Source organism: Anomaloglossus baeobatrachus, chromosome 5 (assembly GCF_048569485.1).
Source record: "Anomaloglossus baeobatrachus isolate aAnoBae1 chromosome 5, aAnoBae1.hap1, whole genome shotgun sequence".
NCBI lineage: Eukaryota > Metazoa > Chordata > Amphibia > Anura > Aromobatidae > Anomaloglossus > Anomaloglossus baeobatrachus.
Window position 1 is genome coordinate 307,064,536 of NC_134357.1, and position 27,597 is coordinate 307,092,132.

The 27,597-nt window shown below is 53.1% G+C and overlaps 1 protein-coding gene across 1 annotated transcript; it reads right to left on the reverse strand.

Moving 5' to 3' along the window:
* Positions 1-1,599: 1,599 nt before the first annotated feature.
* On the reverse strand, positions 1,600-2,601 carry LOC142310032 (heat shock protein 30C-like). Its single transcript, XM_075347510.1, has one exon. It carries the CDS (start codon positions 2,470-2,472, stop codon positions 1,789-1,791), a length of 684 nt encoding a protein of 227 aa, XP_075203625.1. The 5' UTR covers positions 2,473-2,601; the 3' UTR covers positions 1,600-1,788.
* Between the last annotated feature and the right edge of the window lie 24,996 nt (positions 2,602-27,597).

Genomic DNA, 27,597 nt, shown 5'->3' on the forward strand with positions numbered 1-27,597 from the left:
TCTAATATATAAAGCTCAGTGTATGTATGTGTGTATGTATGTATGTATGTATGTGTGTATGTGTGTGTGTGTGTCCGCTAAAGGAATTTGCACCGTTGCATTTACAATCACGAAATTTTGCACAGACGCCTCATGTGACTCAGGGAACGACATAGATTATGTTTTGACAGGAAAATTTAACCCTGCGCTTTACAGTTACTCTCCAAAATCCTGCCTCCAATAAACTGAATACAGGAGGGAGCTACTGGCTATTAATAGCAACTGTCAGTGGTTGCTATAGGAACGAAATAAACTATTAGTATAAGAAGCTTATGTGTGAGGTAATATGATGTCGGTGGTGAGATGGATAGAGAGACATAAATAGACAGATACAGTCAGACAGAGGCACAGACAGAGACAGACGGGCAAAGAGACAGACCTGGAAAGAGACAGACCTGGAAAGAGACAGACCAGAAAAGAGACAGCCCTGGAAAGAGACAGACGGGCAAAGAGATAGACCTGGAAAGAGACAGACCTGGAAAGAGACAGACCAGGAAAGAGACAGACCGGGAAAGAGACAGACGGGGAAAGAGATAGACAGGGAAAGAGACAAACCTGGAAAGAGACAGATGGGCAAAGATACAGACCTGGAAAGAGACAGACCTGGAAAGAGACAGACGGGCAAAGAGACAGACGGACAAAGAGACAGACGGACAAAGAGACAGATGGACAAAGAGACAGACCTGGAAAGAGACAGACCTGGAAAGAGACAGATGGGGAAAGAGACAGACCTGGAAAGAGACAGACCAGGAAAGAGACAGACCAGGAAAGAGACTGACGGGGAAAGAGACAAACCTGGAAAGAGACAGCCCTGGATAGAGACAGCCCTGGAAAGAATCAGCCGGGCAAAGAGACAGCCGTGCAAATAGACAGACATGGAAAGAGACAGACATGGAAAGAATCAGCCGGGCAAAGAGACAGATGGACAAAGAGACAGACCTGGAAAGAGACAGATGGGGAAAGAGACAGACGGGCAAAGAGACAGACGGGGAAAGAGACAGACGGGGAAAGAGACAGACAAAGACAGATGGGGAAAGAGACAGATGGGGAAAGAGACAGCCCTGGAAAGAGACCGACGGGCAAAGAGACAGATGGGGAAAGAGACAGACGGGGAAAGAGACAGACGGGGAAAGAGACAGACCTGGAAAGAGACAGACGGAGAAAGAGACAGACGGAGAAAGAGACAGACGGAGAAAGAGACAGACATGGAAAGAGACAGACGGGGAAAGAGACAGACGGGGAAAGAGACAGACGGGGAAAGAGACAGACGGGGAAAGAGACAGACAAAGACAGATGGGGAAAGAGACAGACGGAGAAAGAGAGAGACAGATACACATATACAGACAGAGAGCTAGAGAGAGACAGACAGACACAGAGATGGAGACAGATAGACTGATACAAATACAGACAGAGAGATAGAAACAGACAGACAGAGACATAGACACAGGCAGACAAAGAACGACACAGATAGACAGCCAGCGTCACACAGACAGAGACTGGGAGAGAGACAGAGAGACAGTTACTATCCCGGGCAACGCCCGGGTACGACAGCTAGTGAAGAAATAAATACAAAATATGTTTAACATTTTATTGTACAGATAAAAAAAAATAGATTGCAAAATAATGCATTATATCTTTTTACAAATATAATGTTACTATTAGAGACATTGATAGAAAGACATATAAGACACTGAGTAGATAACTGTCCACATGGAGTCAGGAAGAATTCAGTCCTTCCTCTCCTCTGGGTTACTGCTCTGGATCTCCTGGGCTCAGTTGTCCATCTCCTGGGCTCAGTTGTCCATCTCCTGGGCTCAGTTGTCCATCTCCTGGGCTCAGTTGTCCATCTCCTGGGACCTGGGTGATAGGAATAAGTCTTTTTTCACCAGCCGGCAACACCAGTCTAGGAGCAAGAAAGCGGAGCTGGCCATCTTTGGACATTGAGCACACAACATCCTCAGGGTTGACGTCCTGCGGGAGCTCCGCTTCTCTCTTCCACTCTTTGTACTCATGGAAATAGCCGCCATTCTCCATCTCCTTTTTCTTGTCATGCTTTCCTGATACAATGAGTCTCCTGCCTTCTGTTTTCACTTTCAGCTCCTCAGGAGAAAAGCCACTTATGTCCAGAGTGAGCTCAAAGTTTTCCTTCCCCTCTTTGCCTGTGGTGGAGATGTTCTTGTCAGTGGTTGCAGAGCTTCTGCTCAGATTGTCTCTCCGGTCCATGTCCTGTGCCAGGAGCTGGTAAGCCTGGTGGGCACGCTGCATTCTCCGCTCCATGTCCTTGGTCATCATGTCCTCATCCAGGAGGCCAAACATGAGTTGTGTAGCCGGCCAGAGACTGAGGACCGGCTCCCGGCAGACACACAGAGGGCTGTATAAGGACCGCAGAACGCTGAGAGGAAACATCTTTGGCTGATTTTGCTGAAGCTTCATTTTTCGGGAGAGTTGGAGGCAATGTGTCAGCTGCTGCTTTCTTTCTGTTGAGTACTGGCAGATCCAGTTCAGCTTCTTATATATTCACTGCTGAGTCTTCTAGTGTTTTCTTGACACTTCCATGTGCTCTCTGTATATGGAGTATAAGGGAGGGCACTGTGCACAAACACCAAATCATAAATGAGGGGAGGGCACTGTGCACAAACACCAAATCATAAATGAGGGGAGGGCACTGTGTGAAAACACCAAATCATAAATGAGGGGAGGACACTGTGCACAAACACCAAATCATAAATGAGGGGAGGGCACTGTGTACAATCATTGAGTCATAAATGAAGGGAGGGCAAAATGCGCTGCGAGCAGCTTCCAGCATGGACTGGAAAGTGACTGGAAGGTGGGCGGGGGGGGGGGGGGGCGGGGGGAGAGAAAAGTGACTGCTGGAGATTGCTAGATATTTCTCGCTTGTGCTGGTATGTCAGGTATGTTAAGTTATATTAGGGCCAGCATTTTCCATTTATTCTGCATTTGTTTAATGGCAGTATGAATCTGTGTAGGGTAGATACAGATGTTTTGCACTGACCTAAAGGTATATATCAATTTAATCAGTCACACTTTAGTCTATTTAAAGTTGAAGAACTGTCTTTCTTTATATTCCATGTTTCTCTGAAAATATGCCCTACACCAAAAATAAGCCCTAGTAGGAGTTTTCAGCATTTTCAACGTAAGGCTTAAATATAATCCCTATCCCGAGAATAAGCCATAGTCGCAGTTCGCAGCTAAAAAAGTTAAAGAATACTGCAGGACACTTCATTATAGAAAGCAAGCACCCCCAGAAGAAAGAAGAGAGAAGACTCTGCGATCATACTCACCAGACGCCGAACAGGAGGACCTTCAGCGGATCGCACACCCACACACATCAGATCGCACACCCACACACATCAGATCACACACCCACACAATCACATACCAACACACATCAGATTACACACCCACACACATCAGATCGCACACACACATATCAGATCGCACACACACATACAATCACACAATAGATCGTACACACACACTCACCACATACAGCAATATTGATTGCTTCTGGTCGGCATAAGGACCTGGAATGCAGTGCAGTTAATTAAGTATTAATCAGTGTCATTATATTCCTTGGTTGAGTGAACACTCTTCTGAGGGCTATTGGGTCTAGTCAAATAACTATGCAGGTCTGCTTTGGCATATCTGTTTTATATGGGCTGTCCCCTACTTGGACAACCCCTTCTCATTGTTTACTAAAGTTAAAATAAAGCAACTTGTACTCCTCTCCAGTGCCAGTGCCTTTCCAGGAGTGTCAGCACTCGCTCTCAGGGGGCTCATGTGAGGTGGTTACGTAATGCAAATCCTTTACCCACTCAATACTGGCTTCACTATCCCCACCGTTGGATAAATCAGACATCAATAGGAAATGAAAGAACAGCCGCAACTTCCTCTTGATGTTCAATTCATACGGAAGTAGGAACAGTGAATCTGGTGCTTATTGGGAGCAGAGCTCGCATGACATAACAACCTCACATGAGCCCAAGGAGAGCAAGTGCGGCCTTTCCTGGAACAGCGGCAGCAGGGGAGGGGAGTATAAGCTTTATTATATTAATGGGAGCAAATATGGTGAATGATAATGAGTTGACTGAGTAGTGGACAACTCCTTTGTTCTTTTGTTTGTCAATTGGAGACACATAAATGCTACATCAATTCTGTTTTTGCATTAGCATTTTTGGCCCTCGCATCCAGACCAGCAAATTACTAAAAACTTCTGCTTATGTAAAGGTGGTCACGATTGTGTGATGCCCTGGCGCCGCCAGGTGGTCACAGTAGAACACTACACACCACACAGCACCATCCCACACCAGGTTCCATCAGCCACAAAACCCTAGCCACCTCCCTCTGGGTGGGAAGGACACACCAGAGGGCAGGACCAAGCGGATTGGGAGCGCCCACCTAGGGGTCTTGAGGATCCGGGGGAGGGAACCAGTGAGTTCAGTTCGAGTCAGTCAAGTTCAGAGTGGAGAGCGGTTCAAGTGACCGCGAAAGGTCAAGGCTGTGCCTAGTGTAGGTAGCCAGGGTAGTGGACCTGGTCTACTGGCTAGGTGGCAAGCAGTGGGCCGTATCCAAAGGCGATGGGAGTCTGGTCGCGGGAAATCCAGAGTGGACCAGGACAGGGTTGGAGCCCGCTGGTACCGACAGTGGAGATCCGGTCCGGAAACCGTGCACAGGCGGGGTACCTGGACCCTAGTTAGAAAACGGTTGCAAGCCCCTTCTCTAATTTACCAGGCTGGGAGCAAGGTTCCAGACGTTGTTCCAAGGTGTTAGCCCAGATAGAGTGAAACGGCAGCCCACCGCGAGGGATAGGGTATCCGCAAATACCCACTGAGATCCCAAGGGTCAGTTTTCGCGGGCAAGTCTCCCAACCAAAACCAAACCAGGAGTGGACTTCCCCGTTCCATATGAGGTCGTCTAAAATAGAAGTAAACTACAAATTGCTGGAGGAAGGGACATTGGTACACCAACCGGGTGTGGAAACCGAATACACCCTGAAGCGGCAGCCGGCCACTGACACCTTGGTTCACCAGCAGACTCGTGTGCATTTTTTCAACCGTGAGTACACCAACACCCTCCGGTCCGGCCCGGTGCATCACCACCAACAGCCATCACCTCCCGTGTTTTGAACACTGAGCCCCAGGGCATCCACCCCTACCCACGGAGGGGTTAACATCCAGCTGCCATTCCATCACCTCCGGGTGCTCCTCAACAGCAGCAGTGGTATTCCACCTTACCACACACCGCGGGTGGCGTCACGAAGTATCTACAACCAATCCCTTGCACATATTACGCCCCTTTTTATTTGAGTTTCCGCACGACCCCCGGGTCCGGAGACCCCTCGAGCCACTGCGGATCCGGATCCCAGCAGCCTGGCTGCTGATGTGGGGGCGGTACAATTGCTTGTCACATCATCGGCGTTGCCCGCCCAAGAGCGCCAACACAATTCCCTGTTCACATCCCCTGCTCCTGTAGCATCCATCCAGTCTCTTTGTCCCTGGGTCTTCTCTGTTCCCCTGCTGCCCGTGTCAGGTGTGCCAATGTTCCCATGCTGCCTTCTCCTCACTTCCTGTTATGTCCTCTGGCTTTCAAGGCCCATGTAGTAGAGCTCTCAGAGCACAATTAGGGAACAGGAGCGCTGCTTTCCCTTTTCTTAATGTGCCAGGTGACCTAACCTTGAATTGTCTCTCAGGTCCCACCTTAAGGCAAAGTGTATATAAGGCATCCTCCCCCTCTGGGAGGTGCCTGTTCAACGTGTCCCCATTGCTTGTCTGTCCATGCTAGTTGTCAGGTCCCTGTGCTCTCACCCACGCTCTGTACCGTTCTATGACTCTGTCTCTGTTCTGCCTAGTAGTGCCTGTAAAGCCTCCAGTGTCTATCCTGTGTTCTCCAGATCCGCAAGAACCCTCAGCCTGCCTTTGATCAACAGTACCAAACTGCTCCAATCGGCATCAGCTTCTGCCTGATCTGCTTTGGTTCCTGGTCATCATCCTTTGGCGCCAACTGCCGAGGTACTGGGATCCTCCAGGGCTGCCTCCTGGTGGTTACCTATCAGCGATCTGTCTGCTTCTACCTCCAGTAGTTGTGGTGAAGTCTCGGTTGCCACTCGGGTCCGTTCCTCCGGATCAGTTATTGGTATCTTGGACCAGTGGACCCACTTTCCTCTCACCTGGATTTGACTAACAACACCTGGATACTAATTATCCTCTTAATTCCTATAGAATATAACACAAGATCTATATGGATATACATATGTGCCACCCCCGTGCCAGCAGCCGGCGCTGCTCGGGTCCGGGCCTTCTGGGGTAGTGGCTCGAGGGTCCCCGGACCCGGGGGTCTCGCGGACACGCCGAATAATAAGGGGGACGTAAATGTACGGGCTAGGCAGTATTAAATTCGTGACGCCACCCATGGTGTGTGGTGAAGTGGGACACCACCGCTGCTGTTGTAGGGCGCCCGGGGGAGATGTTGTGCAGCTAGTTGTTAACCCCTCCGTGGGTAAGGATGGTTGCCCGGTGCAGGGTATCGCGACCACAGGGAGTTTTGGTGTACTCACAGTTAATAAACTACACAAGTCTCTGGTAAACCAAGGTGCTGGTGGCCGGTACCGCGGCCGGTTGCATTCAGGTCCCCCACCTGGCTGGTGGACGCTATCCTTTTCCTCCGCACTGTTTTTTGTAAGGTGGACTTCCTAGTCTGAAACTCAGGAGTTCGCTCCCGGCTGGATGTGGCCTAAGGAGCCGTGCCCGCAGACGCTGGCCCGTGGGATCTATGGGCCCTGGCGGTGACCAACTATCCCCATCGGGGGGCTGTTGTCTTCTATGATGGACTTTGGGTGGGACAGGACCTCTAGTCCTGGCCTCAATCGGTGAATTATTAACCAGTCTGCTTGTTTCTGGTTCTGGCTTCAGGGTCCGAGTACCCCACTTTGTGCTACGGTTTCCAGGTCGGTTCCCCGTGTCAGTACCGGTGGGCTACAACCCTGTCCCGGTCCACCTCGGTTCTTCCAAGCCGTCTTCCCGTCTCCTGCTGACAGAGACCACCGTCTGCCTCCTAGCCAGTGGCACCAGGGCTCCTACCCTGGTACCGTTCAACTTGAACTTTCCTGCTGGAGCTACACTTAGCTCCAGCCCACACTCCTCTCCAACCTCAACTCCAAACTGAACTAACTCTGTTTTCCCGCCCCGGGCTGTCTGGACCCCTGGGTGGGCGTGTCCAACCACCTGGTCACGCCCACTGGTGTGTCTATCTTTCCCTAAGGGGGGTGACTAGGGTTTTTGGTTGGCTGTGTGTTTCCTAGTGGGGGAAAGGTGTTGTGTAGGGGCCTATTTGTGACTACCTGGTTTTGCCAGGGCGTCACACATATATGAAAACCGTACCCCACACCTAGGTGGATGAACGGTGAAACAAACTGCATTACTGCCTTTATAGTCACCTTCCACACTGTAGTGGGCAAATAGTTCCTTACTACATTTCAACTTCAGAGGAATCATTTTTTCTTTCTAAAAATAATATGCGTTCATTATTTCACTTCGAAACAACATTCTGATTTGTAACTTTGAATCATCAGATGCTTGTTATAGGCATATGATGATTCAAAGTTACAAATCAGTGCGTCCTTTGAAAATTAAATAATAAGCTCACATTATTTTAATTTTTTTTATAAATTAATTGATGTGAGTTCTTGGGGGCGTACATGTTTTACTGTATATTGGTATTATTTGATTTTGACTATTTTAGTCATTATTTGGGCTCTGCATATTAGAATTATTTTAGCACTGTATAGTGATGTGTTAGGGCGGCGTTACACGAGACGATATATCGTGCGATCACATGAGCGATCGCACCCGCCCCCGTCGTTTGTGCGTCACGGGCAATGTATTGCCCGTGTCGCACAAAGTCGTTAAACCCCCGTCATACGTACTTACCTCCCTAACGACGTCGCTGTGGGCAGTGAACATCTTCTTCCTGAAGGGGGAGGGACGTTCGGAGTCACAGCGACGTCACATAGTGGCCGGCCAATAGAAGCGGAGGGGCGGAGATGAGCGGGACGTAACATCCCGCCCACCTCCTTCCTTCCTTCCTCATTGCCGGCGGGACGCAGGTAAGCTGTGTTCGTCATTCCAAGAGTGTCACACATAGCGATGTGTGCTGCCACGGGAACGATGAACAACCGGCGCGCAGAAGGAGGAACAACATTATGGAAATGAACGACGTGTCAACGAGCAACGATAAGGTGAGTATTTTTGCTCATTCACAGTCATTCGGAGGTGTCCACGGTACGACATCTCTAACGATGGCGGATGTGCGTCACGAATTCCGTGACCCCGACGATATATCGCATGATATATCGTACCGTGTAACGCCGCCCTTACTGTGTATTTGTTGTGTGAATTCGGTATTGTGTGTTTAATGACTGTATTGTCTATCTGATGTCTGTACTGTGCATTGTTTGTCTGATTTGTGTATTTATGTGTATTTCATGAGACAGGTTTCAACTGAGGTAAAAAACTAAGCATCTTCCCCTTGGCAGCAGGTCAATGCACAATGAGGTGGTTTGTATTGACAATATACAACTCTGATTCAGTGTGGCTCCTTCACAGGAGCCACATTACTGCACAGGACAAAGGCCTGGCAATCTACTTTCATATTATGCAAAAAAAAAACTTGATGGAGAGCAATTCTAAAGGAATTCGGTATGGTGCTGGAAGATACTGTTAGGGCCAGATGGATGGGCAGACCCGGGAGGTGGATCCTCTGGACCGAACTCCCCGAAGAGGGAACGGAGTCCGGTAGCCGGAGCACTTTAGGTAGCAGAACAGTCCGTGCACTTAGAACACAATGGAGAAGTCCCTGGGACCACGGGGTCACTGATGGTGGTCCGGGTGACGGAGCTCAGGTTCGGAAGCCGGGATGATGTCAGGCGGGGTCCGGAACCGTTGGAGCGAGATGGCGGGTCACCGCAGGGAACCGGGATGGTACGGACTGTCAGGATGGTAGATAGGCAGCGTTCGGGGTTTGAGATACAGCAGGACCGGATGGCAATGCAGGATCGGCTCTAAAAGAGAGAGGGGTAAGTATCTCACAGGAACACAAGGAGACCTGACTCCTAGCTTGGGAAACACAAAGAACAGGCCCCGCCCCCTTGGACATTAATCCCCTTTATACCCTGTACCTGTGTGCATCATTTCCTGTCAGTGGACACTGGCCCTTTAAGAAAGGGTCAGTGACCGCGCGCGCGCCCTAATGCACATGCGCGCGGCCCGGGTGCCAGAAGCCAGGGCAGGAAGCTGAGAGGAGGAAGCAGCAGAGCCGGCCAGGGGCTGGGAAGCCGACGGGCGCCGGGAGCGGGGACCAGGAGGCCTGGGAAGCGCGGCTAATGGAGGCTGGAGAGCGGGGAGCGTGGCAGGTGAGCCGGGGAGCGGAGCAGAGGACCCGGGGAGCGTGACAGTACCCCCACGCCCCCCTCCCCGCAACCGGGACAGGAAGGCACGGATCAGCGGAGTACCCACATTCTCCTTGGGCTCCCAGGACCTATCCTCAGGACCATACCCTGCCCAGTCCACCAGGAAGAACTGTCGGCCTCGTACGGTCTTCATGGCCACGATATCCCTTACCGCATAGATGTCGTCCTCAGCAATAGGAGGAGGAGCCGGACTGGCAGCAGCGGAGAAGGGACCAAGGACAACCGGCTTGAGCAGGGAGACGTGGAAGGAGTTGGGTATCCTCATCGTGGCCGGAAGCTGCAGTTTGTAGGAGACCTCATTGATCTTGCCGATGACTTTAAACGGTCCGATGTAGCGAGGTCCCAGCTTGTAGGATGGTAACTTCAATCGGACGTACTTGGAAGCAAGCCAGACGAGATCTCCCGGAGAGAAACATGGAGGATCCAGATGTCTCTTGTCCGCGTGTCTCTTCATCCGCAGGGATGCACGTGCAAGGGACGCCTTAACTGAGTCCCAAATGGTTGTAAAGTCACGGAGTACTGCATCAGCAGCAGGGATATCCGATGAAGAGGATACAGGCAATGGGACAGACGGCTGAAGTCCGTAGACGACATGGAAGGGAGAACAGGAGGAGGACTCACTGACGTGGTGATTATGGGAGAATTCAGCCCAAGGAAGAAGTGTGGACCAATCGTCATGATGGGCGTTGACGTAGTGACGTAAGAAAGAGGTCAATATCTGATTGACCCGTTCCACTTGGCCGTTCGACTGAGGATGGTAGGCAGAAGAAAAGTCCAGCGTTACTCCCAGATGTTTACAGAGAGCCCTCCAGAAGCGGGAGGTGAACTGAGTTCCTCTGTCGGACACAATGTGTGATGGAAAGCCGTGCAAGCGGAAGATGTGATGTATATAGGCGTCCGCGAGTTCCTGGGCAGAGGGCAGTCCAGCCATAGGGACGAAATGGGCCATTTTAGAGAACCGATCCACCACGACCCATATGACTGTGTGTCCGGAGGACAATGGCAAGTCCGTAATAAAGTCCATCGCAATGTGTTGCCAGGGAACTGAGGGTATGGGCAGAGGCAGTAGACGGCCATATGGCAGGTGTTTGGGCGTCTTGTTCCTGGCACAAGAAGAGCAAGCAGAGACAAAAGAGGCGACGTCCGTGCGAAGGGATGGCCACCAGTAATGACGTACAATCGCACTCCATGTTCTCTTCTGGCCAGCATGACCGGCTGTTTTCGAGGCATGGCCCCAGTGTAGCACTTTATGCCTGTCTGTCTCAGAGACATAGGTCTTCCCGGGCGGTATCTGGGCCAGGGTGACAGGAGCCACCGGAATAATCTTACTTGGACAGACGATGGGTTGGGATGTCTCCTCTTCCTGCTCCATGGGCATGAAAGACCTAGACAAGGCATCAGCGCGTACATTCTTGTCCGCTGGTCGGAAATGGAGCTGGAAATCGAACCGGGCAAAGAACAAGGACCACCTGGCTTGCCGGGGGTTCAGTCGCTGAGCGGACCGCAGGTATTCCAGGTTTTTGTGGTGTGTGTAAATAATGACGGGGTACACTGCTCCTTCCAGAAGATAGCGCCATTCCTCCAGAGCCAGTTTGACTGCCAATAGCTCTCGATCACCGATGGTGTAATTGCGTTCAGGGGCGGAGAAGCTCTTGGAGAAGAAACCGCAAGTCACCATCTTCCCGGAGGAGGACTTCTGCATGAGCACTGCTCTGGCTCCTGAGGAGGAGGCATCCACCTCCAAGGTGAACTGGCGGTTTAACTCTGGACGGTGGAGTACAGGAGAGGAGGCAAAGGCTCGCTTTAGAGAGCCAAACGCGGCGTCGGCCGCAGGTGACCAGTCCTTTGGATTAGCCCCCTTCTTGGTCAAGGCGGAGAGAGGAGCAGTCAGAGCAGAGAAGTGAGGAATGAACTGACGGTAATAATTGGCGAATCCCAGAAAACGTTGGATTGCCTTCAGTCCAGAAGGAGGAGGCCAGTTGAGAATGGCAGAGACCTTCTTTGGGTCCATCTGCAGTCCGGTCTCGGTGATGAGGTAACCCAGGAAGGGGAGAGAAGACTGTTCGAAGACACACTTCTCGTACTTGGCGTACAGACGATTCTCTCTCAGTCTTTGTAGAACCAGTTGCACGTTCTCTCAGTGGGTCTGGAGGTCCGGAGAGAAGACAAGGATGTCATCCAGGTATACCACCACACAGACGTAGAGAAGGTCCCGGAACACGTCGTTCACTAGTTCTTGGAAGACGGCTGGTGCGTTACACAGGCCAAAGGGCATCACGCAGTATTCATAGTGCCCATCACGAGTGTTGAACGCGGTCTTCCATTCGTCCCCCGAGCGAATACGGACCAGGTTGTAGGCACCCCGAAGATCCAACTTGGTGAAGATACGAGCTCCTCTGAGCCGATCAAACAATTCGGGGATGAGCGGCAGGGGGTACTTGTTTTTTACGGTTATTTGGTTCAATCCCCGGTAGTCTATGCATGGTCGTAGGTCGCCCTCTTTCTTCTTTACGAAGAAGAAGCCAGCTCCAGCAGGAGAGGAGGATCTCCGAATGAATCCCCTAGCCAGGCTCTCTGTGATGTATGTAGACATGGCCCTTGTTTCGGCTGGAGACAATGGATATATCCTTCCTCGAGGTGGTGTAGTTCCCGGGAGCAGGTCAATGGCACAATCGTAAGGACGATGTGGCGGAAGTACCTCTGACTCCTTCTTATCAAAGACGTCCACGAAGGACCAATAGGCTGAGGGTAGTCCCGGTAGGGTCTCTGGAACCGGAGGTCGTCGGATGGGTTTTATGGTCTTCAGACAGGTGTCATGGCAAGAAGACCCCCATCGAGTGATATCGCCAGTGCCCCAGCTGACTGAAGGTTCGTGTGTCCGCAACCAAGGAAGGCCCAGCAGGATTTGATGTGACATATGAGGGAGGACGTAGAGAGCGATGTTCTCGGTGTGCAGAGCACCGATACGCAGTTCAAGCGGCTTGGTGATCTAGGAGATGGTGTCAGAGAGGGTTCTCCCATCCACAGAGGCAATCACGAGGGGTTTGGCGAGTGGAGTAACAGGCACCTGGTATTTGTCCACCGTGGCCTGCTGGATGAAATTGCCTGCTGCCCCAGAATCGAGGTACGCCTCAGCCGTAAACCGCGTCTCTCCCGTTGTCACTTGCACAGTCCATGTAACCGGGTCTGAGAGAGTCCCAGCACCTAGGGTGGCCTCTCCTACCAACCCTAGGCTTTGGAGTTTCCCGGCCTCTCTGGACAGGCGCGTAGCAGGTGTGTGCCCTCTCCGCAGTAGAAGCAGAGACCCTTGGCGAGTCGCTCTGCTCGACGTTGTTCAGACTGTCGCACACGGTCGATCTGCATGGGCTCATGGACGGAGGCACCAGAGGTCGTTGACTGGAGTACGGCGGGCTTCTGTGGAGGAGAGGCATGCCATACCGGACGTCTCTCACGGGACACCTCTTTGGACCGCTCCTGAAAGCGAATGTCCACTCGAGTCGCTAGGGTAATCAGGGCGTCCAGGGTGGACGGTACGTCACGTCCAGCCAGCTCATCTTTGATTCGACCCGAGAGTCCTTCCCAGAAGGCGGCGGTTAGGGCCTCGTTATTCCACCCGAGTTCCGAGGCCAAGGTGCGGAAACGGATGGCGTATTGACCCACCGTCAGAGTTCCTTGACGTAACCGGAGAAGAGATGAAGCAGACGCGGAGGCGCGTCCTGGCTCGTCAAAGGTGCCGCGAAAGGCCTGCAGGAACTCTTGGAGGTTCTTGGTCATAGGGTCCTCCTTCTCCCACAAGGGGTTCATCCACGCCAGTGCCTCGCCCTCTAGATGGGACATGATGAACACGACCTTGGCTTGGTCGGAGGCAAAGAAATGCGGCAGCTGCGTGAAATGAAGGGAGCATTGGTTTATAAACCCCCTGCAGGTCTTGGGATCTCCGGCGTACCGGGGTGGTGAAGCCAAACGAAGTCTAAAAGCATCCGAAGAGGCTGCCACGGGAGCGGGGGCCGTGGATTGACTAGTGGAGACCCGGGGTGCTGAAGATGTGACCGAGGCTTGTAGCGTGTTCAGGCGGGCGTCCACGGAACTCATAAAGTTCAGCATGCGGGTCTGGACTTCACGCTGGCGTTGGAGTTCCTCTTGCAAGGCCGCTAGTGCTTCGGCGGGATCCATGGCCTGTTCTTACTGTTAGGGCCAGATGGATGGGCAGACCCGGGAGGTGGATCCTCTGGACCGAACTCCCCGAAGAGGGAACGGAGTCCGGTAGCCGGAGCACTTTAGGTAGCAGAACAGTCCGTGCACTCAGAACACAATGGAGAAGTCCCTGGGACCACGGGGTCACTGATTGTGGTCCGGGTGACGGAGCTCAGGTTCGGAAGCCGGGATGATGTCAGGCGGGGTCCGGAACCGTTGGAGCGAGATGGCGGGTCACCGCAGGGAACCGGGATGGTACGGACTGTCAGGATGGTAGATAGGCAGCGTTCGGGGTTTGAGATACAGCAGGACCGGATGGCAATGCAGGATCGGCTCTAAAAGAGAGAGAGGTAAGTATCTCACAGGAACACAAGGAGACCTGACTCCTAGCTTGGGAAACACGAAGAACAGGCCCCGCCCCCTTGGACATTAATCCCCTTTATACCCTGTACCTGTGTGCATCATTTCCTGTCAGTGGACACTGGCCCTTTAAGAAAGGGTCAGTGACCGCGCGCGCGCCCTAATGCGCATGCGCGCGGCCCGGGTGCCAGAAGCCAGGGCAGGAAGCTGAGAGGAGGAAGCAGCAGAGCCGGCCAGGGGCTGGGAAGCCGACGGGCGCCGGGAGCGGGGACCAGGAGGCCTGGGAAGCGCGGCTAATGGAGGCTGGAGAGCGGGGAGCGTGGCAGGTGAGCCGGGGAGCGGAGCAGAGGACCCGGGGAGCGTGACAGATACACCCCTAGGTCGGAAGGCACTCGACAGGCTACTGGGGAAGAGCCGATGGTTGACCTGAGTATGATCAAATCTCATGACGTGCCAGGATCAAAGCCGCACTGACATTTTGGTGCTGATATCGCTTGGTCGCAAGGGAAGATCAAGAGCTGCAAACATATCATAAAGTTTGGAACTTGGAATGTACAAACTATGAACCAAGGCAAACTCAACATGATCAAACTTGAAATGGACAGAAGAGGACTCAATTTACTCTGAATTATCAAACTAAGACGGACTTAAGGGCACTTTACACGCTGCGATATCGCTATCAATATCACTATCGAGCGTACCCGCCCCCGTCGGTTGTTCGTCACGGGCAAATCGCTGCCCGTGGCGTACAACATCGCTTACACCCGTCACACGTACTTACCTTCCCTGCGACGTCGCTGTGGCCGGCGAACGCCCACCTCCTTCCTTCCTCATTGCCAGTCGACGCAGATAAGGAGATGTTCGTCGTTCCTGCGGTGTCACACATAGCGATGTGTGATGCCGCAGGAATGACGAACAACCAGCGGCATGCACCACCAACGATATTATGAAAAGGAGCGACGTGTCAACGATCAACGATTTTTGACGTTTTTGCGATCGTTGATTGTCGCTCCTAGCTGTCACACACTGAGATGTCGCTAGCGACGCCGGATGTGCGTCACAAACACCTTGTCCCTGACGATATATCGTTAGCGATGTTGCAGCGTGTAAGCACCCTTTAATCTGGACATTTCCAGTCAAACAAACATTGGGTCTACTATTCTGGCAATGGTAAGTGAAAAAGAAACAATGTAGCTTTTATTCTCCTCAGAAAATTGTCCAGCACTGTCCTGAAGTACAATGCCATTTGTGATAGAGTTATCATGATACGGCAAGGAGTGCCAATCATTGTCACAGTTATACAAGTCTAAAGCACCATAAACAGATGCCAAAGAGGAGGACGTTTAACTATTGTACAAGAATTAAAGGTGGAGTGCAGTGTGCTATTCACTGCTGCAGAGGCAGTGCACCAACAGGGCAGGGGACCTGGTGCCTCACAACACTCATGCTGCAAGGCTGCGTCCCCAAGACTCCAAGCCACACTGCCCCACCAACAGAAAACCAGTTCAATCGAAGAGCAACTCCAACCAATCAATGACTAACTGACATAAATGCAATACATAAAGGATCAAATAAAGAAGGGGGGATGACATGTACATATGCTATTTAATGTAAATACATATGATCTGTCTTGTAATTAAGCACGTGTGGAATTTGAGTGTTCAATTTACAAATGCAAAAAGTCTAAGTTTACCAGGCCAGTTACCTCCTATGTTGGATTTGTGCACCCTTTTGTTACTGGCAACTCTCATTGTGGAGACATCACCCTTATGTTCATCCAAGAAATTTTTGGATACACTTGATAAAGGGTTTTGGGGTTCTCGGCATCCTGCTGAGTGGGCAGCTGGCTTGCCTGTAGTCTGTCCGTGACAGTTAGCCTGTGTCTGTGGTCCCAGACAGATGTCACAAATATTAACTAAGTGAAAAAATATCTCCTATTGTACGAGATCTACATGTCACAGAATTAACTCAATTGTCCAATATATGGTGCAATTGTTAATTTTCATAAAGAATAAGAAGGTTTTCCGAATGATATTAGTGACCTTATGAAATTCTGTACTGTATGGAGTACAAAAAGTATTGTTAGCAGTACTGGGTGTATGAATGTGATTTTTATATGCAAATAATATCTGCTGTGGGAATTAGTGATAATTTTAGCCCGTTGAAGAATGGGAGAGTGATAACTTCTCTTATCCAGTCTTCCTGTAATAATGGCACTTTCCTGGGTATAGCATTGTTCGTCAAAACGTACACATTGTGTTCTTACATATTCCCCAATGGATACATTTTTTGTGGTATGAATCAGGTGACAGCTGTCAAAATGTAAGGCAGAGTTACCAGACAAAAGTTTCCTATACAGTATAGTTTGGTGGTGATGCTATGATTGTCAGAATCAACTGTCAGAAACAAATCCAAAAAGGTTATTGAAGTATTTCCTGATTATTCTGTGAAAAGCAAGTTGACATCATTACAGTTCAGGTAATTATCAAAACGTGGAATGATCTCTAGAATACCACTCCAAATAAAAAATAAATCATCTACAGTATGTTCCTCCTATACCGTTGTATATGTGAAAAGAAGGGATTGTGGGGGCTATATAAACAGATCTCCTCCCACAAGCCATGTATACATTCACAAGGGAGAGGGAAAAACAAGATAGATTGGATGCAGGAAAATGCTGTAGAAATTTCAGCACCACATCTGCATCTCTTGACAAAAAAACAGTAGATTTCTCTTCTAGGAGATGCAGGTCTCTGAACTTTGTGACCTCACCTGAGGTCACTGATTAATAAAAATACATTGCAGAGCCTTAAGGTCCAGGGCGGTCCCATTTTAAGATAACCTGTAATTTAGTGGGATCCATCTGAAAACCTGCTGCCGAATTAACCCCCAAAAAGGAAGTTCTTGTACAGCAAATATACAGTTCTCAAGCTTAGCATACAACCTATTATCTCTGAGAATTTGTAGTACCTGTCTGATATGTTCCATATGAGAGGCATAATCCCATGAGTATATGAGGATGTTATTTGAGTAAATGATTACAGTCTTTGCCAAAATATGACAAAAGGCATAATTAACGGGTAAGCCCGAACGACATCACCAGGTGTCACGCACGGACTAGGGGAAGGTCCGACGTGACGGCAAACATACAATTAACAAGGCTTACACCACGACAAACAAGGGGTACACTGGGGACACTTTAACAATGTTAGGCCCTAGGACTAGTGAGAGGGAAGATGGATACCTCCTTCACTTACTGCCACTGTACCCTGCACTCCTAGCCAGTCCCTATATAGGTTCCTCACCTGTTGTCCAGCAGAAACCTGAAGCCCTGAGAGACCCTACAATGGTCCCTAGCTAGGGAGTGGACAGGTAAGGCATGCTAGACCCACTGCTGCACTGAACCAACACAGCAGGGAAGGAAAACATACAGGGGGCAAACACTACAACAACCTGCTGTAGCTAGCACCAAGACTGCAGCCACCACAGCAACTTCAACAGGTTTTCAGCAGGTCCTTTAGTGATGCCTTGGACCCCAGGGGTCACAGGTAATAACATCTACCACATACACACACACCCCCATCCCCTGTGAGGTCACACACATGTCACCTAAAAGGGAGACCTGATGCCTCCCTCAGGGCAAGTAGAGCACACCAGGTGGGCGGAGTCAGGTGGAAAGACACGCCCATCGAGGAGACTACTGTCCTGGGGCAGGAAGTTCAAACAGACAAGTTTTGGAGTTGACAGTGAGTGGTAGAGGAGCAGCACCCTGACGATGACATCACCCCCTTCCAGTCCCCCACCGGGGGCCCCGGGACACACCGCCCCTACCCACGGAGGGGCTAACATCTCAGCTGCGGCCGCAACACCAACGAGCCCGCCATCACTCCAGCTGCAGCGGTGGTGCATTCCCCGTCACCACGACCCGTGGGTGGCGTCACGACCCGTTACACGACCACCAAACCACACAGCGTCCCCTTAACAAGAGCGACGTGGCCCCCCGGTCCGGAGGCGATCGTGCCACCGAGAACCCGAGCCCGGACCTCGAGCAGCTCGGCCCTAGCAAGCAAAGCAAGCGGCCGGGACCCTCTCAGGGCGGTACACGTATACTCTTTCTGGCGTCACGAACAAGATTTGGACAGTCCACTTACCTGTGGAAAGTGCGTCTTAGAAGTTTCCGTCCGCGGCGTCCTGCTGAAAGAGTTGAAGTCCCGCCATCTTGGCGCGAAAGTTTCCCACTTGAGTCGTCTTCCCCGAGCAGTGAAGGCGCGAAAAGTGAAGCCCCGCCCCCGAAGGAGGAGTGCTAAGAGAAAACCAAGGGGAAGGCGGGCGAGAAAGCTGCCTGATGTAACCGAGAAGATAAAAAGTCAGGGACTCCAGGACCCTGCATCCGTTCCTGGACCCACACTGTGCAGCATGGCGACTCCCGTCCCGCGTCCCGATACCCCGGAGCCCGCGCAAGGAACAGCGGCGTGGGTGAAGGCCCGGACGGAGGAGATGTGTCGCCGCCTCCAGCACCAGGTAAGCTTCCTGGTGGAGCACTGGATGGGGGAGATAATGGCTGCTGTGCGGGCCCGTGAGAGGATGACGGTGTTGGCAGGGTGGGGAGGCGACCCACGTCCCTATGCCCTTGAGAGGTCGGCCATCGCTGCTGAGATGCTCGGTGTGCTGTTGCCCACCATACCGCCTCCTCCATTGCCCGCAACAGTGGTTGCTGCTCCTCCACCCGTATCCCCACCCCCAACATCGGTGGCGGAGTACATCCCGGGCACTCATGGAAAGTTACTGGAGGAGGCAGGCCTGGACCTGCAATGGAACCCAGCAACCCACCCAGCCAAGAAAGTCCCAAAGGCCAAACAAGCCGCTCCAGGGTCACGGGCCTCGGCTGAGGTTTCGCGGGGAGGCAGCTGCAGAGCAGCAGAGCCGGCCGCGACACAGCGGCGCTCTCCTCCGAGGGTGTCGATAGTGGTCGACACTGGGGAGCGCCGGCTGGTCCAGATCCCCACTGATTCAGACCCCGGGCATGCAAACCCACCGTATTGGGAGCGGCAGCCCAGCCAGTTGAGCCGGGAAATTGCGTCCAGAGAAAGAAAGAGAAAAGGAGGTGCTAGCCCGTAACATTGAGGGGAAGGAGCACCTAAGGAGCGCTGGCTACTGGGTACGGGGCCCCGTCCACCAGGGCCAGGTCCAACGATTTAACCAGGACAAAGGCTGGGGATTCTTATACGACCCCGGTCTGGAAACGGAAGTATTCTTTTCCCGGCGGGATGTAAATAGCCATCTCCCATTCGGGCACCCTGACCGTGACCTCCTGCCCGGCGATTTGGTGCACTACACCCGGCACCGAGGGGAGAGGGGCTGGTTTTCCCTAGATGTCCGGAGTGGCAGACAGCCCCCTCCTCCACCGTACAGCCCTGAAGTGGAGGTGGAAGAGGAGTTCCACGTTGATGGGTAAAGCCGGTAGCCGTTGCTGCTAAAAAGGACCCGTCCCCGTTGGGACTTGTGTAGTTGAAACCCCATTAACCCTGTTGCGTGAGTGACTGCTCTTGGACAAGGCCGTGGACTTGCCGGCCACCCAAAAACTTTTGGGCTTGTAAATATTGCCCTATCTGCCCCCTTTAACATGCGTTCCCATTCCGTTAGCCTCCGGAGAGGCAGATTGGAGGAAGGACCCGCAGCAGAGCAGGCTGGGGTCCAGTCACCACCGGGACCGGTGACCATCCTCCGGGGAGCCCTTGACAACTGCCGGGTGCGCTGCACTGTACCTGTTCCCACCTGGGTGACCTGCCGTGTTCCTGTTTCCGGACTGGGGAAAAGGGGTGCTGCCCATTTCTTAGGGGCAGCATCAAGGCTAGGTTGTTTGGGTGGGAAAGGCAGAAGGATATGAACCCGTTCCCATTTAATAAAAATTTGAAACGTCAAAGTAAATTGCCTCCCGTTAAGGGAAGACCTTCAGTAACCATAGTTTGTATTCATGTTATTATAATTGTAAGTGTTTTCCCGTTTTTACAGTTGAAAAAGAAAAATAAACCGGAGTGGATCGGGCAGCCCGCGGACGGTCTGCATTAAACTAAGGGGGTATGTGACGCCCTGGACCCCAGGGGTCACATGTAATAACATCTACCACATACACACACCCCCCCATCCCCTGTGAGGTTACACACATGTCACCCGAAAGGGAGACCTGATGCCTCCCTCAGGGCAAGTAGAGCACACCAGGTGGGCGGAGTCAGGTGGAAAAACACGCCCACCGAGGAGACTACTGTCCTGGGGCAGGAAGTTCAAACAGACAAGTTTTGGAGTTGACAGTGAGTGGTAGAGGAGCAGCTGTCAGGGACCCGGGTAGGAGCCTGGGCCCCTTAGAGAACGTCAAGCAGGCAGACAGTGGTGGCTGTCTGCAGGAGTACCGGTACAGCAACCGGCGGAACCATACGGACCGGGCCTGGGTTGGAGCCCGCCGGTCCCGAACCAGGGAGTCAACCGTGTACCGGAGCACCAACAGGAGGGTACTCAGACCCCGTCCTAGCTTAGAAGCTACTGAGTATAGGCAAATTGACTGATTGCTAGCCAGACCTCACGGGTTCATCTACACCCAAAGTCCCGAAAGAAGGCAAAAGCCCACCGAATCCGGGTGAGCGCCACCGCCAAGGGCCAAACACCCGACGGGCCAGCGCCTGCAGGCAACCGAGGGCTCCTCTGGCAGCTCAACGCCGGGGAGCGGGTCACCACTGGTTAGGCATGGGGGGCCGAAACACAAACATCTAGAGGTGCACGGGAAAAGGGGCCACCATCAACCCCAGAGGGGACATCAGCAGCCGGCCGCGGGGACCGACCACTACCGAACTTTGGTTTACCAGTGACTCTGAGTGTGAATCAATCGTGAGTACACCAGTGCCATCTGGGCACGACGCTACACCGCAGCACGGCGCCCTGCACCCCGACGACGACATCACCCCCTTCCAGTCCCCCACCGGGGGCCCCGGGACACACCGCCCCTACCCACGGAGGGGCTAACATCTCAGCTGCGGCCACAACACCGATCCCGGACGAGCCCGCCATCACTCCAGCCGCAGCGGTGGTGCATCCCCCGTCACCACGACCCGTGGGTGGCGTCACGACCCGTTACACAACCACCAAACCCCACACAGCCTCCCCTTAACAAGAGCGACGTGGCCTCCGGTCTGGAGGCACTCGTGCCACCGAGAACCCGTGCCCGGACCTCGAGCGGCTCGGCCCGAGCAAGCGGAGGAAGCGGCCGGGCCCCTCTCAGGGCGGTACACTTACACCTCTTTGCCCAGAATACAAATGGCAAAGAGAATAACTGGCACCCTCTGCAGGTAGTAGAGGGCTATATAAAGGGACTGGGACTGTTACCATACGGGAAACACCTGACCAGGAGTCAGAAGCTGCTGGAAAGCAAAACTGACATTAACTCTACGACTGCCAAAGGAAAAGAAATACATTGAAATAGCGGAGTCTCACAAGGGAAAGTGAGATTCAGACCCAGAATCGATCACTAAACTCTTATAGCAGAGAGAAGATCGTGACATCAGGTTTAGAAATGCCCCTCCGGCGTATTAACCCCTTCACCCCAAGCCTGTTTTCACCTTCATGAACAATCATATGTTATTGTTCATCTGAATTTTCAATTACCTCATTTCAAAACCTTCTTTTAGGACTAGATGTTTCTAGTCATATTGCAAAGGATTGTTGAAAATCCACTTGTGACTTTTAGGATCGCTACTTCCAATAGGTGGCGCTGTGCTAGAGTTTGTCTCCTTTACTGGAGAGACAATTTGAATATTTCCCAGAGGGGCATTGCAGCTATAAGTCCCCTTACCTGGCAGCCAGACTGGCTTGCAAAGTCTCCTTAAGGAGAATAGTGTTCCCCCGTGGTCCCCACATAGCTTTCTCATGAGCCAGATCAGACACCCCCATACTTTGCACTGACGAGGGGCAAGCACCCCGAAACACCGTGTCTGCAAATTGGGATTCTGAACTGGCTTAAATATCCTGAGTCATATTGCAAAGGATTGTTGAAAATCCACTTGTGACTTTTAGGATCGCTACTTCCAATAGGTGGCGCTGTGCTAGAGTTTGTCTCCTTTACTGGAGAGACAATTTAGATGTTTCTATTATGTCCTTTATTATTTTTAATTTTATTTTTTTAGAGCCCTTAAGGGGGCTTTACACGCTACGATATCGTTAATGTTTGGTCGCCGGGGTCAAGTTGTTAGTGACGCACATCCGGCGTCATTAACGATATCGCAGCGTGTAATACTTACCAGCGACCTTAGGCGACCTCAAAAATGGTGAAAATCGTTCACCATGGAGAGGTCGTCCCAAAGTCAAAAATCGGTAAGGGTTGTTTAGCGTTGTGGTTCATCGCTCATGCGGCAGCACACATCGCTATGTGTGACACCGCATGAGCGAGGAACGTCTCCTTACCTGCCGCCGGCCCCAATGAGGAAGGAAGGAGGTGGGCGGGATGTTACATCCTGCTCATCTCCGCCCCTCTGCTTTGATTGGCCGGCCGCTTAGTGACGTTGCGGTGACGTCGCTGTGATGCCGAACGTCCCTCCCCCTTAAAGGAGGGATTGTTCGGCAGTCACAGCGACGCCGCCGACCAGGTAAGTATGTGTGACGCTGCGTAGCGATAATGTTCACTACGGCAGCGATCACAAACAATCGCATGCGCGACGGGGGCGGGTACTTACACGGTCGCTATCGCTAGAAATTGCTAGCGATATCGCTACTGTGTAAAGCCCCCTTAAGCCTGTGATTATTTGTCATCAGAGTGGAATACTACAGAAAATAACCACTGTGGCAGAGCATCACAGAATGACCAAGATAATCAGCAGGTCTCCAGCAGCCTTGGCATATCCACAATGACAATTGTGTCATTTAAAGGGAACCTGTCATTAGAAATTTAGCTTCAAACCTAAAAGTTTCCCCCTCTGCAGCTCCTGGGCTGCATTCTAGCAAGGTTCCTGTACTTTTTGTGGCCCCTTTTAAACCAAATTAAATACTTTATAAACTTGTACCTTTTGCTATGTAAATTTTGTAAATTGTCCATGGGGGCGGGCTCTCTGGTGACCGTTGCTGTTCCTCCAGCACATTGACGCCGTCCCCCCACGCTCCATTTCATCCATCAGGACGCCGCCCACTGTGCCCGAGGTGCCGCCCACGCCAGGATCGCTGGTGACGTGTGTCACAAGAATGAGATTATGGGTGTGGCGCCCTGGACAAGCCAGGTCGTCACAGAACAACACCAACACACCCCACACTCCCAGTCAGGCACACCGAAGTCAGACAAAAACCCTTGTTGCCTTCCTCCAGGGGCTGATGTCCACACCAGGGGGTGGGCCAGGCGGTTGGCCCCGCCCACCGAGGAGTTCACAGTCCTGGAGGTGGGAAAAGTAGGGCAAATAGATTTTGGGAAGTGAAAGTGGCAGTAGAGAAGCCTGAAGTTGGTCCGGGTGTGTGGCCCGAACGGATCAGCGAAGTTGACAGACGGTGGTGACCGTCTGCAGGAGTGGCCTATTGGAGCTAACCGTAAGGACCGTGGACGGGCGGTGGCCCGGCGGTACCGGACCGGTACGCAAAGAGAAGCCAGCACCATCTGGCAGGGGCTTACGGACCCCGGCAAGGCTAGGAGTCGCCGTGAATTTGCCAAATCCGTTAGCGAAGGGAACCTCCTGGGTTTCCCAGCAGCCAAGTCCCGTCAGAAGGCAACAGTCCAACCGAGAGAGGGAAACACAGTCACCGCCAAGGCTAAAGTTCCCAGGGACAGAGCCTGCGGGCAAAAGGGGCTCCTTCAGCACCCATCCAAGCTGGGGAGTGGGTTACCGGTGGGAACCCATTGGAACCGTACACGTTACACAGGTGCAGGGAAAGGCAGTCACCATCAACCTGCCGGGAGGAGAAACACCGCAGCCGTCTGTGGGACCCGTCCATCCAGCCGTGTGTTTTACCGAGAACTGTGTCCTCATCATTGGCTGAGTGAGTACCACTGTGCCGTGCGGCACAGCGCTGCCCCCGCAACCCTGCACCTCGCCAGGCCCCGTAACCCGCCTGCCATCCATCCCTACCCCATCACCGGGCCCCGGGACAACCAACCCCCTACCCACGGAGGGGAGAACTAACATCCAAGCTGCTCCCTGTCATAGCTCCCGGGATCCCCGTCCAGAGCAGCGGTGGTGTCCCCAATCTCACCACAACCATGGGTGACGTCACGGACAATAACCAAATCCCCACAATCCAATCCCCACCCTTTTCACTCACGGGCGAGGAGCGCCGCTCGAGTCCCCGGGATCCGGCCCACCGCTCGAGCCACCACCGAGCAGCAGCAGCCGCAGCAGCAGCGGCCGGACCCGAGCAGTGGGAGAGCGCAGCGTCCCCTCCTCTGCCCGCGACAACTTGGCGTCACGAACAGGATCTTACCGCTCTGCCGTCTGGTAGAGGTGCGCCTTGTAACCGCCGGAGGTGTCCGGCCGGAAAATTTGAGAAGCCGCCATCTTGGGCGCGAAAAATTCGCGCTCGACCGTCTCCTCGAGTAGTGGAGGCGCGAAGGCCAAAACCCTGCCCCTGTAGAGGAGGAGCCGGAAAGAGACTAAGGGGGATGGAAACAAGATGTCTGCGCCTGACGGAGCCGCTGGAGGAGCGGCGGACGCAGTCGTGGGAGCACCCGTAGATGGGAACAAGCCTGCCCAGGTCCCGGCCGCGCTGGCGGGGGGCGCCGCGGCCCTGGCTCTCGCTCAGGTGATGCCGTTCTCTTTGCCCTATGTGCCTGGAGCTGCCTGGCTACCGCAGTACGATGGGAAACCTTATGCCTTGCAGGTTTTCCGAAAAAAACTTAGTCCGCTACTAGAACTGTACCCCCTGACTGATAAGCAACGTGCAGCGCTAGTGCTGGGGCAGCTAACCGGCGCGGCTGAGCAGGAGGCGGAGACCTGGGCCGAGGGGGATCACTCCTCTGTAGCCACCATCTTTGAGAAGCTGCAGACTGCCTTTGAGACCCGTACCGAGGCAGAGTTGTGGATGCAGTTCTATCAATGCCGACAACGGCCCGCAGATAGCATTCGGGACTATGCCTTGCGTCTGCAAACCGCACTCCGCACACTGAAGCGGGTGGACACCATCAACAGTGCGGACAGTAACAAAATGCTAAGTGAGCAGTTTGTGCAGGGGATGAGGTTCTCAGAAGACAGCAAACAACTTCGGCTGTGGGCCCTAGAACACCCTGATGTGGACTTTAACGGATTAAAGGAACGGGCTATCAAAGCTCTGCAACCCCCCGCATCTGAAGCCCCTGAGCCAGCCCCGTGGCCGGTTGAGACTGCTCCCGTCGAGGTGGCCCCTACCCCGCCAGCACCTCCAGTGCCTGCAGCCCCAAGCGGAACGATGGAAGAACTCGCTGCTCAAGTTCGCCGCATGGATGGGGACCTCGCTAAGATCCTCGCCGCACTCCAGCCTCTGACCAGATCCCAGGCCCCGGTGAAGATGCAGCTCGCCGACAGCCCTGAGGATGTCCCCTGGATGCAGCGGAGAAGGGCCAATTTCTCACGGTATGGACCCCCAATCTGTTACAGGTGCAGCAAACCCGGCCACTACTCCCGACGGTGTCCGTTAAATGAGCAACCCCTGGGGCCACGGGCCAATCCTCAGGAGTAGAACCCCATGGCCCCCCCAGACTGGCGGGACCGGTACATCGGGGCCCAGCCCATCATCCCCGTGGCTGTGGACGGCATACCGGTGATGGCTCTCCTGGACACTGGATCACAGGTAACCGCCATACCATACACACTGTATCAACGGTATTGGGGAAAAGACGAACTGGCTCCCCCAGATGCCAGTATGACACTGATTGCTGCTGATGGACTCCCATTGACCCAAGTGGGGTACAAGCAAGTGGCCATGACTGTGGGACGAGCTGAACTGCAACACCAGGGTATGATTGTGATAATGAATGAACCCAGTGATCATAACCCGAAGGTAGTGCTAGGGACTATCGTGATGGAGCACTGTATGAGTGATGTGCTGTCCCTACTGCAGCAGCTGGCCGCTACGGAAGCGGGGAGCCGACAGAGAGCTGTGCAGCGTGAGATCCGAGCCCTGATGTACCGACAACATGTGAACTCGACAGGAGGAGAGATTGGTGGGGTAAGAGTGATGGATGTTGCCCCTTTGATTGTGCCTCCCAGGAGCGAGATGATGATTTGGTGTAGGGCAGCGGTAGGGCCCCAGGGGCGTGACTACCCCACCATGATAGAGCCCATGCCCTCTGAACACTGGCCCACAGTAATGGCCGCCCGAGGGGTGGTAGATGTAAAGAAGGGGAGAGTGCCCGTAAGGGTGCTGAACTGCGGGGAGGAAGAAGTCAGGCTTCCCCGGTACGCTACCCTTGCCAAGTTGTTCACTCTGGATCCCCACACCATCCGCGAGGCCGTTCCCCCAACCTCACCACCTACTGCCAGCACTCACCCATCCCCAGGGGAGTTAGACGAGTGGTGCCGACAGCTACATGTAGGCACTGACGATACCCCTACACATCACAAAGAAGGGGTATACCGGGTGGTACGGGAGTATGAGCGAGTTTTTAGCAAACATCCCCTAGACTTTGGGCAGATTAAAGGGGTCCAACACCATATCCCCACCGGTGAACACCCCCCTATCAAAGAGAGGTACAGGCCTATTCCCCCTGCACACTACCAATGTGCCAAGGACATGTTGAGGAAGATGAAGGAGGCAGGGGTTATTAGGGACAGCTGTAGTCCCTGGGCCGCCGCGTTGGTACTGGTTAAGAAGAAGGATGGCACCATGCGGATGTGTGTGGATTACCGGAAAATTAACCAGATAACGCATAAGGACGCTTACCCTCTGCCCCGCATTGAGGAATCTCTGGCTGCGCTGAGAACCGCTAACTATTTTTCCACCCTTGACCTCACCAGCGGGTACTGGCAGGTGGCTGTGGCGCCAGAAGACCGAGAGAAGACTGCCTTCACCACCCCTATGGGACTCTGCGAATTTAATAGCATGCCGTTCGGGCTGTGCAATGCCCCTGGAACCTTCCAACGGCTGATGGAATGCTGTCTGGGGCATCTAAAATTTGAGACCGTCCTGCTGTACCTGGATGATGTGATTGTGTACTCCCAGACATATGAAGCCCACCTGGAGCACCTAGCCGAGGTGTTCGCGTCCCTTGCCAAATATGGGATGAAGTTGAAGCCCTCAAAGTGTCATCTGCTGAAACCCAGAGTGCAGTACCTAGGGCATGTGGTCAGTGCAGAGGGTGTTGCCCCTGACCCTGAGAAAATCTCCGCCATCCAGGACTGGCCGAGGCCGACCACGGTGAGAGAGGTGAGGCAGTTCCTAGGCCTAGTGGGGTATTACCGTCGCTTCATCAAGGGGTACACGAAGATGGCTGCCCCCATGCAAGACCTCCTCGTGGGACAGACCAAAGGTGGTAGACCCCTAGGAGCCCCATTGGTGTGGGAAGAAAGGCATGAGGAATCCTTCTG

What these genes read in the sequence shown, in the direction of transcription:
- LOC142310032 (XM_075347510.1), bottom strand. Translation starts at nt 2,472, where the DNA reads ATGAAGCTTCAGCAAAATCAGCCAAAGATGTTTCCTCTCAGCGTTCTG.